Source organism: Staurois parvus, unplaced genomic scaffold (genome assembly GCF_062004578.1).
Source record: "Staurois parvus isolate SC_StPar_1 unplaced genomic scaffold, SC_StPar_1.0 ptg000147l, whole genome shotgun sequence".
NCBI lineage: Eukaryota > Metazoa > Chordata > Amphibia > Anura > Ranidae > Staurois > Staurois parvus.
Window position 1 is genome coordinate 21,515,345 of NW_028317943.1, and position 17,705 is coordinate 21,533,049.

The 17,705-nt window shown below is 39.4% G+C and overlaps 2 protein-coding genes across 2 annotated transcripts in view; both read left to right on the plus strand.

The window, feature by feature from the left end:
* PTPRR (protein tyrosine phosphatase receptor type R) overlaps nucleotides 1-1,868 on the plus strand; it is a 227,503-nt gene extending 225,635 nt beyond the window's left edge. The window contains exon 14 of the mRNA XM_089674106.1: nucleotides 971-1,868. Coding sequence (XP_089530232.1) covers nucleotides 971-1,064 — 94 coding nt within the window. The 3' untranslated portion in view covers nucleotides 1,065-1,868. The remainder of the gene's footprint in view (nucleotides 1-970) is intronic.
* A 6,891-nt stretch (nucleotides 1,869-8,759) lies between these two features.
* Nucleotides 8,760-17,705, plus strand: part of PTPRB (protein tyrosine phosphatase receptor type B) — a 197,046-nt gene continuing 188,100 nt past the window's right edge. The window contains exon 1 of the mRNA XM_089674108.1: nucleotides 8,760-8,838. Within this exon, the coding sequence (XP_089530234.1) occupies nucleotides 8,784-8,838 (55 nt within the window). The 5' untranslated portion in view covers nucleotides 8,760-8,783. The remainder of the gene's footprint in view (nucleotides 8,839-17,705) is intronic.

A 17,705-nucleotide genomic window follows, 5' to 3' on the forward strand; every position in this document is an offset into this window, starting at 1 on the left:
TGCACCATACCCACCACAGGAGGAGCTAGTAGAAGGGTTCCGTGAGGATAACAGAGTCATGTTCAACCACCATATTCGTTATCTGAAAAGTCACACTTTTGCTTCTTATCTACCCCAAAACCTCTTTTCATCTCCCCCAGACTTAAGGATTTCTAACTTTAAACAGGTTTTTATCTCCTAATGTGAGGTTACTAGATGTCATAAACACGTTTCATTCCATAAACAAGTTTTTATCTTGCTCTCAGCAGAATCTTGTGACTTTGTTCCTTTGACCTAGAGAAATGACACATCAGTCACCTCTCATGCCCCTGGCATTTGGGCAGCAATGCGTTATTGTAAAAATTACCCAAGAAACAAAGGGTCCAAGGCCAACACATTTCATAGGCATTACATTCCCTAACCCTCAAGGGATGTACAATCTAAAGCTCCTAACTTACATTCATACATACACATACTAGGGCCAATTTAGACAGGATCCAATTAACCTTTGGGGTGTGGGATGAAATCGGAGTACCTGGAGGAAACCCATGCAGGCACAGGGAGAACATGCAAACTCCAGGCAGGTGGTGCCATGATTGGTATTTGAACTAATGACCCTAGTACTGCCAGGTGGAAGTGCTAACCATTTAGCCACTGTGCTGCCCATGTGTGTCTTTTTTTCAACCAGACTAACTACTGTATGTAACTATGTTTTAGAGCAGAATTGGGGCCATGATATATGACTGACTTTGAAGCATGCAACGCGGACAGTAAAGTAAAAAAAAAAATTAATATATTTTGGCTATAAGGATTTTTTCACATTTGCCTATATTATGGTGATATGAGCATCTTGAACATACAGTACATGTATCTATGTTGTTTTTGTTTGTTTTGTTTTTATCAGTTAACTATGTTGTTCTTTAATAAGACATATTTTGTGTTGAGATTGTGTTGGCTTACCCATAATTATCTTTTTGTTCTTTTTAAACAGAGGAGGAATGGTACAAACAAGTGAACAATATCAGTTTGTGCACCATGCTCTGAGCCTATATGAGACTCGACTTTCAGCAGAAAAGGTCCAGTGAAATGCTTAGACTTGAAGATGGTTTAACTAATCCTTTAAGGTAATGAAATGAATTACCGACCAGCAGTTTCTTGAAGGAGTGCAGTATGCTCCAATGGAACAATTGTGGACAGGAGAGGTGAAGACTTGATGGACTTCATGAAATATTTGACAGAACTAGATGGACTTTAATGTGTCGTTTGAATGTAGCTGTACTGCCAGTTTCCACAAGAAGCAATGGACAGTGTAGAAGATGTAAATGAATTTTACATATGTAACTGAAAGGTGGATATACTTCTGATAAAGTAAAATTATATGCCACCAAGAATGTATGTACTTCAGAGACAGTGGGTATCTAACAATTATTCAGTGTATAACAAATAAACATTTGCAAACTGTGTGTTATGTAACTGGACTGTCAGTTGTCAATCTGTTAAGTGCTATTACTATTATGTGGTGAATTTGTTTCTTGCCCACATAACGTTATTGCTGCTAGTGTTATCAGTAAAATGTTTAGTTTATTTTTTAATTAAATAATACTTGCTTTTTGGTTTTTTTTTCTAAACTATTCAGAAACAGTGACTATTTTATATGGAGATGTGGTCTTGTTTTATTAGCAGTTGTGAATTTCCAACTGGATATTTAAGCAGAGCACAATGTACTTTAATCAGTGGACATGCATTTGCTGTATACTGTGAGTTGTACTATTTGCTGCGCCTCCTCTCCGGTTTTAAATACAGTGTATTTGTAAATCATGTGAGTTATTTTACCCGAAATCTTTATAGCATATATTAATACTGCAAAAAATAAAACTATTGTCTACTGACCAATAGCATTGTCTTGATATCCTTTGACCATAGTGGCTTAGGGGTGGGCAAAATTATGTCTTGCAGCACTTTGGTGTCTTTGGTGTGAATCTTGGCCAGGATGCTATGTGCATGGACTTTGTATTTTCTCCTTATGTTTGTGTGGGTCTCCTCCAGATATTCTGGTTTCCATCCAAACTCCAAGGACATACTGGTACATTACTCTATTTAGACTACTGTCTAAGTTGGCTGTAGTATGTGTGTACAAATTGCCTGTGTACATGTGCTATCACATTCTGCATGCCTGTCCCAAGCCAAGCAATTGACGAGGGTTGAGGAAAGACCTGGCTACCCACCCCTTAAAAAAATTGCTAAAAAAATTCTATTGAAAAGGCTTTCAAGAGTGACAGGTATGGGGGGGATTCAATAAAGCAGTTCCAACATATTTTGACAATATGGCTCCCTTAAGATGCCCTGCACCAAATGTAAGAAAGCCTTGTGATAGTTATGCAAAGCTTTCTGACACGTACTCCAGATTCAGGTAGTTCCTATTACAGCCACTCTTAGGCTGCAACAGATTTGAAAAGAACCACCACTAGTTCAGAGATAAGCAAACTGGTGGTAATTAAGATCATCTCTGAGTTAGATAGACACCAGTGTTCATGAATATGGGCTCCTCGGTTGGTGGCCTTCTAAATTCCCTGGCCAACAGCTGAAAGTAGACAAAAGGATGGAGATGCTGACCGATGTCATTACATAAATAAGGCAATGGCCTTATGTGGACAATGATGTCAACAGGATCCCCACTTGTTTATTTTCAGCTGTCAACCGAGGATGAATGGGATCAGAGAGGAGTCATTGGATGCTAAGATGCTGTCAGCTGCATAGCCAAAAGGGTTCTAGCTAGCAAGGAGCTAGCCAAACATGCACTGAAGATGGTGTGCTCACAGTATGGACACTCCGGCCTTAGTGCCATCCCCCTATGCGAGAGGCTTGTGTACCTATTCTTGGCAGGTGCATGAGTCTTTCGCCCACACTGACATTTGTTGTGTGGAGGAAGGACAGGAATCTAATGACACTCTTTATGGCTTTCACTAATGGTGTCTAGAGAGCTGGGTTATGGAATCACCAAGAATCACATACAACTGAACAGATATATACAGTATATACATAATGTCCTTTTATGGACTTCAGAAAGCAAACATTTGCTTTTGTCTTCTGGCTAAGCACAGTCAATAGCCGTATCTTATAATCTGTTGAAGGACTCATGATGCCCCTTGATGTCTAACTCCAGATATGCGATACATCGAAACATATGTCTAGCAAATTAGGTACCCTACCAGGAGAGTAAAAATCTCCTGAATTGTTAAACTGAGGGGAGTCTGCCTGAGACAGCTGACAGGAAGCTCACTGTGTACTTCAAAATAGATCCCCTCTGGATCCTACATGTTTGTATTTCCTGCAATTTATCAGATATATATGTCCTATATTTGGACTTTACGTTTCATATATTAGTACATTTTACTAAAGCGAGTACAATTTGTTTACTTCTTGAATGATTGCATGTGTTTTCTATTCCTTGATGTTGCATATTACATATTAAACATGGATGACTCTATGAATATTAACAATATATCACAAATGTTGCATTTTCTGTGCATTTATGGATCATTACATCAATGTATAATATTTATAAAGTGCAATATTGAGCAGAATCTATTTATTTGATGCCAATTTGTATGGATAGTTTTATGTTTGACCATGTAACATTAAACCTGATGTGTTTTTAGTTACATTCTAAAAATCTTAGCCTTTATTGAGAGTGTTGAAGAATGATAAAATATAAAAATAAGTCACTATTTGACAGGTGCTAACTGTATATATCAAAACCATAGAAGCAACTTTTCTCCAATGTATTACAACACAGTTACATTTCGTGAAAGCCCATATCCCAGCCTGCATTATGAAAGGAAACCAGTCTCTCTCTGACAACTAAAATCATTTGAGGCATAGGGGTTCATTTACTATGGGGAAATAAACTGTTCACTTTGAAAGGGAATGTTCCACAGAGATTAGTGAATAGGGTGAAGTTCTGCATCATCCAATCATGTGCAAGCAAAGACATTGTTTTGTTTTTTTGCCTTGTATGAGATTGGGTATTCTTTGCAAAGTAAAACTTTACCACATTCAATAAATTCTGAGGCAAATTCCCTTGCAAAGTGCAACTTTTCTTGCTAAGTGAAAAGCCTATTTGCCTTTAGTAAGTCAATACCATGGTAATTTTGATTATTTTGAGTAGCAAGCGTTTAAGGCTAACCATAAGCGTGGCCAAATGAGAGAAATCAATAGATTCATCTATCCATGCGAAACAGTGTGGTTGGGGGAATCTCCCTTGCCAGTTATTGTATTCTGACAACCACTGCTCCCATGGCCAGGGCTGCTGTTAGAAACCACGGGGCCCCTTACAGCCAACCTGACGGGGCCCCCCAAATCACAGGGCCCCATACAGCCAACCTAACAGGGCCTCCAAACCACAGGGCCCCATACAGCCAACCTAACAGGACCCCCATGCAAAAAAAAACAAAAAACAGTTTACTAATGCTTCAGTTATGAATGAACACAGCAAGTGATCTGTATAGATCACTCATTGTGTTCATTCAGGAATGGAAGAGGCTGGTAAATTACTGGAATTGATCGCCTGTATGTTTCTCTCTGCAGCATCTGAAAGTTTGGAGAGGAGAAGAACCCAGCTTTCAGCTGCTGAAGAGAGAGTCATATAGGGGATTGTTTCCAGTAATTGCCCCATTCACCCTTCCTGCCCATATCCAGTTCACCGAGCTGCCTAGGCCCCCCTGCAGGCCTGGGCTCCCTTATTCACAGCCCTGCCCATGGCTGTCATTATACCCAGGGGCGGACTGACAACTCATGGGGCCCCCGGGCAATAGGGGATCATGAGGTGTCCTTGCCACACTCAAAAAAGCCTATAAAAAAGGTACCAGGGGCATCTCATGGGGCCCCCTGCTGACCCCGGGCAGTGCCCGAGTGCTCAAATGGTCAGTCCGCCCCTGATTATACACAAACAGTCACTGCATCTGATTGGTTGTAGTCATTGTTCAACTGCAAATTTTCATCCTGGCTCCTTCACAATTTGTCAATCCAAGGTTGTCAACCCACAGCTCAAATTTCGGCTGATTCTGCAGAAATCAACTGAAATTTGAATCGTGTATTGCTAGCTTAAGTCAGCATTCTCTCAGATTCTTTTCTGGATCAAATGGCTGATACTTGAGATCAGTTGGGGATCTGTTTGTGATGTGTTTGAGATGTGCTTACCATGCATTTTCATTTATAGAGGGTTGCAAGCAAAGCAATCCATCTCAAAAGTGACCTTAAAGTAAACTTCAATTTTTTCTGGCTTTGGGTAGAGAGGTTAAAAGTTTTGTCAGATTTTTGTTGCTGTCTGTGCTTCCATTGGGTAGCTTTTTTCCATACTTCCTGTTTAGGAACACAACGGGAAGTGAGAAAAAATCTCCTTTGAGAAAAAGTTCCAACTTTGACAATTTTATCTCAAACATGTTACATTCTGGGTTGTACAAAAACACTTTGTAAATGCACATCAGATGTAACAAAGGATATAGTTTGTTGCTGAAACTTTTGAAGTACATGTAAGGAGAATTTGTTTAATTTTTTTTGGATTGAATAGAGAAGGATAAGAACCCTTGTCAGGTTTTTATTGCTACTGTTGCTAAGTAGATTTATCTTCTCTATTTATCTATCACCAAGATATCCATTGTCTCCACCACAGAGAGTGATGGGAAACCATACTACAATACTACAGCTGTCAATGAAACGTGAGTTTAGGGGAAATCATCCAATAGGGACACCATTTTTAATGACAACTGTGTAAGGCTAGGTTCACACTTGCATGCCTGAAATTTCAGTTTAGTTTTTTTGCCGTTTTTATGAATTTTTAATGCATTTGTGATGCATTTTCCATGCATTTTTGTGCACTTTTGATACTTTTTTCATGCATACTATTTAAAGTGTTACTAAACCCACAACAGTAAAATCAGTCTGTATATGCAGTAAAGCATGCTTGTTATACTCACTGTGGAACCTAAGGGGTTAATCCTCTGCCTTGTGTAAAAACGCTGTTTGATCCTGACTTATCTGATCCTCCCCTTCTTGCAGTGCCCCCCTCTTATCTCCTGATAAGACACATCATGTGGAGACACTCTGCACATGCCCAGTTTGGTGTGTATCGCTAGAGAGGTTTTTTTTTCTTGGGAAAATGCATGTGATCAGCACAGGGCCAATGAGCACTGTCTATACAGAGGTCAGGGGTTCTGCATCCTTCTAGAGCAGAAAGAAAACACCTCCTACAAGCTTTAACATGTGCTCAGCTGGACATTAATAGAAGTCACAAGACTGGCATTCACTGCTGATGAAAAAAGGTATTTAGAAGTTTATATTTACTAAAATAATTGTATTTCCATGTTTTGTGTACTGTGGGAGACCAGATATAGTAAATGCAGGGTCCTGGGTTTAGTAACACTTTAAATCTATGGGGCCAAAAACACACTATGAGGAAGATTTACCAAAACTGCTGCACACAGATTTTGGTGCAGTGGTGCATAGTAACTAATCAGTTTCTAACTTCAGCTTGTTCAGTTAAGCTTTGACAATAAAACCTGGAAGCTGATTGGTTACTATGCACAGATGAACCAGATTATGTGTGCTCCAGTTTTAGTAAATCTCCCATTATGTTGCACCAAAACAATCCCCTGCATGCTTTTTGAACAGAAGGACATTGTATAGGTGTGAATGGGCCCCATAGAGAATAATGGGATTCCTCTTGTCTTGCATTGTCACGCAATGACTGAAGCACAACAAAACACAGAGGTGTGAACTTAGGTCACAGTGAAACTTCAGGTTCTCAATCAACATTGACTATTTTTAATACTTATGCTGTTAGAATTAGAATAGATAGGAAAGGATATCATATTTATTTGTTTTGTATTTCAATGTTTTTATTCATTCATAAACAATTTAAGAAGACAGGAGCAACAAAACACTCCCACGAAGGGGCCATCAATTGCACATAAAAAAATAAAGAAAACAGTGCTCTAACACTAACAGAGCAAAAGGTGCGCCCGCACAGGGGCTCTCAATGGCACATAAATGACAAAAACATAGGTATAACACCTACAGTAACTCAAACCAAAGGCAGCTATCCACTGCCACACCAAAAAAAAACAAAAAAAAAGGAAAGAGGAGCACAAAAGGAATAAGATGACAAGACCAAGAGCAGGGGTCCGAGAACGCCAATACCGAGGAGCAACATCACAACCCCAGACTAGCCAGGGGGAGCGAGGGGAAGGAAAATTGCAACCACGGCTCCAATATTTTCAAGAATTTCCGTTGGGAGTCGTTACAGATACTCGGCATCTGTTCATTGAGCATCATAGTGAACATACAGTCCCGCACCCCCTGAAGAGGGACAAACGGGCTTTTCCATGCCTGAGCAATTGTTCTAGTGGCCCACAAAAACAAATAGGAAGCCAACTTCTGCTGGTGAGCCAAGAGGCCCAGTGTGAGACAATGAACAAAGCATACCGAGCTTCCCGGCGTATGGAGAGATGGAACAAGGTGAAAAGGAGGCCAAACACACGAGACCAAAAATGAAACAGTCTTGGGCATGACCACCAGATATGTAATACATCTCCACGATGGCCACAACCCCGAAAGCATTGATCACTGCAGGCAGGGTTCGCCTGGGCCAAACAAGCTGGAACCCAGTACCAATGAAACAATACTTTGTATGCTGCCTCCAGCGTGGTCGTATTAAATGAACATTTAGCTATAAGCGACCAGGCCCTATTCCAGTCAAATAATAATTTGTTTTAAACTTTTTTTTTAACATGTCTTCAGTTACATCCTGGTTTCCATGCCTAGGCAAATGATGTCATACATCCCAGGCGTCTTCAGGAGGGAGGAGGGACTTTCTCAGCTAAGCACACCCTCCTGCATGCATACCTGAGCTAAGGGCAGATGGATTCCAGGAAGTAAATACTACATGAATCATCCGCCCTGTCTCAAAAAGGTGTTTTTCAAAGTGAGTTCTCAGCAAAATAAAACATGCATAGATGGAAGAGTTTGTTTTAAATGTAAAAATCAATGAAATAGCTTTTTTGGTTTGTGGTGCTCAGATGCAATTTAGCTCCGCTTTAAGCATGGAATTCCACTGACTTTACAGATATTTCTCTTATGTCTTGTATCTCTGGAACTGGAAGTGCGCCAAATCTAAAAAAAAAAAGAAAACAAAAGTTTTTAAAGAAAAAATGTCCATGTCTACCATAGCAGCCCATCAAATCAATTTTTTTTTCATTACACCCACAATTGACAGCCGTACCTGCACTGAAGGCTGATGGTAATACATTTTTATTATTAGTAGTAACCTTTATTTTTGTGTGAATGAATGTTTTATTGTATCCAGATTTACAACTGCTAGCAGCCAGAAAACACATTTTAAGTGCACTTATACATTTAGCATCAGACGCAGCTGTACAGTAAAGCGATCAGCAAAAATCTAATGGCAGTTAACAATTTCCCTTTTAGTTAAAGTCGGGCACTTTCAGCCCTGTGCGTACATGTGCAGAATGGAAGGACAAGGTTGGTGGGTCATAGTAATGTGCTTGTTTAGCAGTCTGGGCTGCTCTGCTGGAAGACCTCTGTGGAAGGTCCAGACACAAACATACGTACAGATATTAAATCAATGCTGAAGACTGCCATCTTTAGTAGAGTCCCCAAAACAATTGAATAGAAGGAAGTTCTCGTCACTGACTTTTTTCCCTGTGTGAAGGCTCATTTCCTTCCTAGTGCTAGCTTCACTTATCTAGCTTGTTGAACAGCAGCATGGAGTGACTAGGAGGTGGAAAATGGATGTGATTTTACGTGTGCTGCTGGTGAGCTGCTTGTTTTACAGGATAACAGGTAAGTGAAAAAGGGAACGGGTCATGTTCAGGGAGGGGGAGAGCCAAGGGGGTTACTAAACCAGATGCGTACAGGTATAAGAGGGAAGGAGAAAATGATTCATCTCTACAATGACATCCTATGAGATCTGTTTCATTGTGAAGGAAAACAAGGCATGAAACGAACACGCTACACAATACAGCAATACAATATGCTATCGCAGTGCTTGCTGCACAAGTGTGCACCTTATTTTGGGTCATCAGATCGTTCAGTAGGCCTCAACAAATTTTTTATAAAGGTAATTATATCATGTTCGGAGACAGAAGTATACAATTTAAAAAAAATGATTAAATGCTTCAATATCTTTTATAGAATTTATTACCATCCAGCAAGTTTATGTATGTTCTTATTTATATTCCTATTTGCGTCTATTATCTGAGACATATTAGACCAAATGATGGCCTGTACTTAGGAAGCATCCCCTTTTGTCACTTTAAAGCATAGTTTTTTTGGGGGGTTTTGTTCTTTTCTGTTATAATATTATGTGATCCAGTTTTTAGATTGACAGAAGCATTAACTAAATGTGTAGAATGTGCAGTTCAGCAAACGCCTACTAGATTAGAAAAAACATGTTTCCGTGGGGGTTATTTACTAAATCTGGTTCACTCACAATCTGGTAAACCTTTTGCATGGTAGCCAATCAGCTTCTAACCTCAGCTTGTTCAATTAAGCTTTAGTAATAAAACCTGGAAGCAGATTGGTTCCTATGCAGAAGTGCACAAGATTCTGAGTGAACCAGCTTTAGTAAACAAACCCCCATATTTTATAATGGGGGTAAAGTGTGCTCAAATCTTGTAGCATGTGATGTGTTGTGTATACATTTTTCAATATTCATTACTTGCACTTGAGCCAAATTATTTAATAACAATGTTAATAGCAGTGATTTACCACTACCCTTAAAAGCTAATCATAAATCAGCTTTGATTAGTATGTTCACAGTAGCCTTTTAGAAGATTTCTGATTGGTTGTCATTACCACATACCTTGCAGTTCAGTCCAAAAAGAAACCACCTCTTATCATCATTACTGTATACCAAGAGGTAAACTCACCAAGGTCAATACATTCATATAAAGATGAAACTTTTTCCACAAATAAATTGAAATAGGACTTGTGGTTGACTGGCAGCATATTTTCAAAGGGTTATTAATACCAATTTAAATGGAAAAAACACAGCGCCCAGGACCAATCTAATAACAACCAATTTTAAGTGAAATGCTGCTGTGCATAGGTATATAAACCAAAACAAATTTTCTCAATATAAACCAGCGCAAAACACAAATATTACAATAATGAGTGAATATAAAATTATATAAAAAATTTTTTTTAAATATCTTTAAAGTCCAGTGATAAATATAAGTGACCACAAACCCGTGACATATAAAAATAAAAAATATAAAAATTATTTCATGAATCAAAAGTCCAGTGATCCCCCAAAAAAACTTTCTAAAAAATAATCTTCAGTGCTTCAAATAATTCTTCCACCATCCACCAGTGCCAAAACCAACATAAACCGCACTCACCAGATATTGGTGAGTAAAACACCATTTTTGATTATTTAGGGCTCCTGGACCCCCTTTGAGGACTCCTCTATTTTCCACCTCAGGTCTATGGGTATTCCTCCACTCGTCCCCTCGCCAAATCACCAAGTTCCAAAAAGGAGAAAAAAACTAATAGTGTAATACTGTTATACCCCTTATTATTTAATTTAAGCCAAACCACTCACATTTCATAGGATAAAAACCAGCATTTAGTTATAGACATCAATCAAATTTTCAAACAGCAATCGAATTTCCACAGCTCCTAGGAACTCACAGCCTTGTATACAGCAGGATGACAGCCTCCATAGAGAAAACTTCCTTCACTAGTCAAAATGGCCACCTGGAACGCACCCCTCGGCGTGCGTTCCACTCACCGGAAATGACGTCGGACGTTCGGGAGACCAACCGGAAATACATCAACGAGTTTCGCCCCACCCACAGGGCGTTCTCAAGGTCTTGAGAACCCTAAATAATCCTGAATGGTGTTTTACTCACCAATATCTGGTGAGTGCGGTTTATGTTGGTTTTGGCACTGGTGGATGGTGGAAGAATTATTTGAAGCACTGAAGATTATTTTTTAGAAAGTTTTTTTGGGGGATCACTGGACTTTTGATTCATGAAATAATTTTTATATTTTTTATTTTTATATGTCACGGGTTTGTGGTCACTTATATTTATCACTGGACTTTAAAGATATTTTAAAAAAAATGTTTTATATAATTTTATATTCACTCATTATTGTAATATTTGTGTTTTGCGCTGGTTTATATTGAGAAAATTTATTAATGCCAATGCCAAGCTACAGTTTCTAAACTGAGCAAAATCCTTTCTTGTTAGAGAGAAAACAGGTGGCGCACACACCTAGTGCATTATCCAAGGTTTATTGTAGGAATTAAATCATAAAAACATACTCACAGACGAAGCATGTATCTAAAAAGCATAGAAAAATGACAATGGCCACAACGGCAGGAAAGGAGTTTTCACTGTCAGTGCGGTCAAATACTGACGCGTTTCGGGGACGAATCCCTTTCCTCAGAGCTGATGACCAACCTCTGATGCTGATGTATGATGAATGGAAAGTAAAGTAAGAGCCTCGCTGTTGATTCATCATACATCAGCATCAGAGGTTGGTCATCAGCTCTGAGGAAAGGGATTCGTCCCCGAAACGCGTCAGGATTTTGACCGCACTGACAGTGTGAACACCTTGCCTGCCGTTGTGGCCATTGTCATTTTTCTATGCTTTGTCTGTGAGTATGTTTTTATGATTTAATTCCTACAATAAACCTTGGATAATGCACTAGGTGTGTGCGCCACCTGTTTTCTCTCTATCCAGTGGCTGATTTCCCCGTCTGAGGAGGGCTGCACCCCTGGAACATTTCCTTTTGGTTGTCGCTGTCCTGGTACCCTTGGCTTCCCTTTTGGCTGTGCATATGCTGAGGCGCTGGAGAGTACATACGATATCCGGTTCGGTTAAAATCCTTTCTTGTATTAAAAGAGGTATAGACTCCAGAGAGAGAGATATCATATTACCCCTGTACTAATCATTAGTAATACCTCATCTGGAATATGCAGTTCAGTTTTGGGCACCAATTCACAAAAAGAACATTGGGGAACTGGAGAAAGTACAGACAAGGGCAACCAAACTGATACGAGGCATGGAGGAGATCAGCTATGAGGAAAGATTAGAGGAACTGAATTTATTCTCTTGAGAAGGAGAGATTAAGGGGGGATATGATCAACATGTATAAATACATCAGGGGTTCATATAGTGAACTCGGTGTAGAGTTATTCATCCTGAGGTCATCACAGAGGACAAGGGGGCACTCTTTACATCTGGAAGAAAAGAGATTTACTCTCCAAATACAGAAAGGTTTCTTCACAGTGAGAGCTGGTTCTGGCCAACTCAGTGGATTGCTTTAAAAAAGGCCTGGATTATTTCTTGGATACACAGAATATAACTGGATACTAACACTTATAGGTAAGTCAATCCAGGGAATATCCGATTGCTTCTCAGGGGATCAGGAAGGAATTTTTTCCCCTGCAGGAGCAAATTGGATCATGCTTTTGCCTTCCTCTGAGTCAACTGTGGGTGTAGGATTATAACTTTTTTTTTTATGTTTGAACTAGATGGACTTTTGTCTTTTTTTCAGTCAGACTATGTAACTATTAATCCTTTATTACAACATATGGCCTGTGTGCAACTATTTTTCAGAGGCTGTTAAGTTTATTTTTATGTTAGCAATGGAGTTGATTTACTAAAGCTGGTGAGTGCAAAGTATAGAGCAGCTGTGCATAGAAACCAATCAAACTTCAGCTTGTTCAGTTAACCAGTTGCCGGCCGGCCTATAGCCTAATGACGGCCGGGTGAACTGCTCGTCCCTTCGGGTGGAAGCCATATGGCATCCTTTCAGGAACGCGCACTGTGCATGCCCGCAGGGCCACGCTGCAGCATGATCTGTCACCGGCCGTGTACCTTGGACACGGCCGATGACAGATCTGTGTACCGGCCCCGTTGCCAGTACCATGTGACCCGCTGTGACCAATCACAGCAGGTCACATGACAGTTGTATACAATGGATGGTTTCCTTTCATGCCATCCATTGCATACAAGTGTCTAGTCTAGCTGTGAATGGTCAGAGCGATCACATGCACAAGCTGGGCCAATCACAGCCCAGCTGTGTCATGTGATTAGCCGTGGCCAAATCACAGCTAAGCAAAAAAAATATAGTGAAATATGAAAAACAATCTTAAAAAAGAAAAAAAAAAATTAAAAATATTAAAAAAAAGAAAATAAAAATATTATCAATTTTTATTTTTTGTCATACTGTCACCAGTCATTGTCCCTGATAACCGCCATGCCAGTTATATGATGATGCTGTACTGCACTGGTGACAGTATGTAAACAAAAATAGGGAAAATAATTGTTTTAATTTCTTCATTTTCCGAAACATTATGACAAAAAAATTACAACTTCAAAAAACTCGCCATGCCTCTTATGAAATACGTCGGACTGTCTACTTTGCAAAAGGGGATCATTTGAGGGAAATTTGTACTGTTCTGACATTCTTGGACTTCAAGAAATTAAATTGGCTGTCAGTACTTCAGGATTGTTCAATTATCAGATATATCCCATAGTTTGTGAACTCTATAACTTTCCTACAAACTAAATAATACATCCTAATTTTGGTTATTTTCACCAAAGACATGCAGCAGAATACATCTTGACCAAATTTATGAAGAACAATTATATATTTGCAAACAGAAACAAAGAAAACATGTTTTTTTTCAACATTTTCGGTCTTTTTTTGTTAATTTAGCAAAAGATAAAAACCAGTGGTGATTAAATACCACCAAAAGAAAGCTCTAGTTGTGTGAAGAAAATTATAACATTTTAGTTTGGGTACAGTGTTGTATGACCGCGCAATTGTCATTCAATATGTGAGAGTGCTGAAACTTGAAAAATGGCCTGGGCAGGAAGGGGGTAAAAGTGCCCTGTATGGAAGTGGTTAAGCTTTGGGAAAAAAAAAACTGGAAGCTGATTGGTTTCTGTTCAGATCTATAACAGATTTTGCAGTCTCCAGTTTTAGTAAATCAACCCCAATGTGTACCTCTGTATTTTGAGGGGAAGTACTGAGACTGAATATTGCTATAGATAGTGATTATTGCTAGGAAAGCTACATCAAACCAGTATTATTTTTGGCATGTGTCAGCAATTTAAGATTTTTTTTTTGTCTGTGTAACACATAATGAACATATACAGGAAGCAAAGTGGGTGCGAACATTTGTAACACATGCTGACTGGTTATCATGGCCAGTTAATGCACGTTTTTTCCTCTCACTGTATATTGAATAAGGCCACAGTTACCATAAGGAAAGCTGCATGGGGTCATTTGGACATCTATGGGTATATTCACAAAGGATCCCTGCCAATCTTCACTATCTGAGCTGCATTAGGAATGCTGTGTAGTTAGGTTAATAAGGATAATATAGGGAAATCACTAGAAGCACTATCATATAAAATGTGCTCCATCACCCTAAAGAAACTCAAATTTCCCTTGAAATCATCATGGTAATCAATTATCCCCATGGCTATGGATTCATTTAACATTTATTAGGCAAGGCAGCTTCTTTAATTGTAAAAGCCTACCTTGTATAGACATCCAAAAGCTATTGTTGGGTACCACCATCTTGGATGTGATGACTGAAGCCCCAGCAGACTCCTGAGTCACCCAAGTGACACTCTATATGCTGTAATTTCGATCGGTCAACTTGGTACATTCATCCTGCCCACACACGGTTCGAATCTCGGCTGGTTCCTGCTGAACCACACAAGATTCGAGCCATCTATGGCTTGCCTTAAATGTGTTCCCTGTAATAAGCTATGCATACTTGTAAAAGCTGTGAATTTAACAGTATTAGAAATACACAGTGCTGATGATCAGGTTCCCTACTTTATCCAAAACTAAAAGGTTTTAGCTTTACATATCCTTTAATACAACACATCTACTGAAGGTGAGGGGGTCTTTAGTTGGATATCACAACTGTGGATGGAGGCATTGTGCTGTCAAACAAAAACATACACTAAATAATGCCTGAGACACAAATATCTTCATGCCCTAATGCCCAAGCTGTTGCGTCCTATTAAAGTTGATCTGAATTCATATTCTCATTTAGGCTGCATTCACACTTGAGTGTTTTGTAGCTTCAAGCTCGAAGCTCCAAAACTCCCAAACTTAAAAAATCAATTGTTCGTGTGATCAGGCGTGAACAGGCACCATAGAGAACAATTGATTTTTTTAAGTTTGAGCTTTTTTTGGAGCTTCGGGCTTCAAGCTACAAAATGCTCAAGTGTGAATGCAGCCTTAGACTTGTGCTTGGGGGTCATTAAAAACATGTGGTTGAGCCTTGTTTTTGTGGCAGGAGATGGGGGTGATCATGTTCCACAGTCACAATGCTTTACTTTGCTCCCACAGCAAAATTTATCCCCCGAAGCCATTAAATTGAATGTCATATTGCTTCCTTGTAGGCAGGTGCAGTCTGCTTTCTGTACTGCAAGTGGCGCTCAGTTGGAGCAGTACTGTAGCTAGAGAGGAAGTCAGGAGAAGCCTGGTTTCTCTATGATTTCCTGGTCACCTGAGGCAGCATTCCAGTTGGCTGCACTGTATCAGGTGACCCCTGGAGGCCATCTTGGGTCAACAGAGCCCTTTTAGGTCCCTGCTCCCAAGTTTTGGCGCACATTTTGGGAAGTGAATAGTACAGGGAAAAATCAGGAAAAGTTATTAGCGGCAGGGAGAGGTTGCAGACGAGTAGGGAAAGGTTAAGGACATGCCTTCCTGCATTGGAATTCTCCCCATTGAGGCCGGACCAGCCAAGCCACATTTTGCCCTCTGAGACAGATGCCTACGGTGCGTCAGAACCTGCTGTATTCTCAAGCTGCACAGAACTGTGAGTGTTTCCCAGTGTAGCACTCTCCCGTTGGGCTGTGTGAAAAGTTGGGCCTGTCCTTTCAAGTTTTGGTTATCTGCAACAGTACTCTGCATAATTACTGCTGCCACACCATGCTGCACCTATTCATACTCTCACTGCCTGGCAATGCCTCTCAAAAAGCAATCTGAATGATTTAGAGGGCAATTTGGTCACACATGTAAACTAAAACCAGCCATACATAACTCAAGTTTTATTTCTTCAATCAGCGGGTTGAACAAAAAAAAGAAAAAGAAAAAAGAGCAGATTCCTTCATCCACACACTCAATATGGATGGGGAATCCTTCCCACTGAGCTACTGTATTCTGATGGTGAGGAAACTTCCCCACCGTCAGAATACAATGATTAATGCTGCCGGCTTCAGCAAAAACATGACAGGCTACTTGAACACAAGTCAATTGATGGATTGACTTGTGTCTAACCAGCCTGCCCATACATAGATCAAAATTCTGCTCCCTGATGTACAGACAGAATTTCAATATATGTATGGCCAGCTTTATTATTATTATTATTATATTATTATACAGGATTTATATAGCGACAACAGTTTGCTCAGCGCTTTATGGAGGTTTGCTTGTACTTGTTGCCATTGTTCCAAAAATTCCAAAAATAAGAAACCACAGTATGCATTGGATAATTATATAGTTATATTTTAGAACTAATATGTGGAGTTGAGTTCCCTCCTCAGATGTTCAAAGCAACATAATCTTGTTGAGATCAGCTAGGTACTCCCATCAAATGTAAACTTTAACCTTACCTTTTCTCCTGCAGGCTGCCATTTTTGGAAAGCCTGCATTTCATCTGTAGTTCATCTGTACTAGAGTTGTATGTGGGACCCAGTGCACTTCCTGCTATTCTTTTACTTAAAAAAGTTTAGTGAATTAGGTTGGATTCTTCACGCCTGTATCTAGTCTTTCATTAAAGGAACCTGTTGGTATGCAGGTTTTGGTGCCCATTTTAAAACCTGTTTGTTAAAGTCATTTCTTTTATTTATACATTAACTTGTTTTCCTGATGCCAATAGGGCTTAGGATATTATGATGCTGTGTAAAGAACTTTATATAAGGTGACTTTTTGTACTGATAATGGAAAAAAAATGTGTGTGAACACAAAAGTGCAGCACCTAAATGTTCAAGAATGAATACATTCAAATACTACCAACTGTCCATTTTTAACTAAATTAGGGCCTGTGTTGAAGGGTTTGTGTTGACAGGAAAATACAGCTTGCTTTCATGTGCAATTCACTTGCATTTGGGATTAGTGTAAGACGCTTCTGAGAGCAATCCAAGTTCACTGAAGGTGCAAATGACCACTTTCGGAGCTGCATCTACAGTGGGCATAGAAAAGAATCACCCCCTTTAAAATAATCACATTTTGTTGCTTTTCAGCCGAAGATGAAGACAGATACAGTTTTTGTTTTATCCAGCTGTATTTACTCAGTGCAACTTATAACATCCAAGTGAAAGATATAACACCATGTCAGAAAAAAGTTTTAAAAAAATTCAAAAACAGAATCACTGAGTTGGAAAAAGATCACCCCCTTGTGTAGGTATTTTGTTGAACCACCTTTTGCTTTAATTACAACCTTTAGTCTGTTGAGATATGTCTCTACTAACTTTGCACATCTAGACTTTGCAATATTTGCCAACTGCTCAGCTGCTCAAGTTCAGTTAAATTTGATGGTGACCGTTTGTGGACTGCAGTCTTCAAGTCATTCCACAGATTTTCAATGGGGTTTAAGTCTGAGCTCTGACTAGGCCACGCAAGAACATTTCCCTTTTTCTCCTTCAACCACTGTGTAGTAATT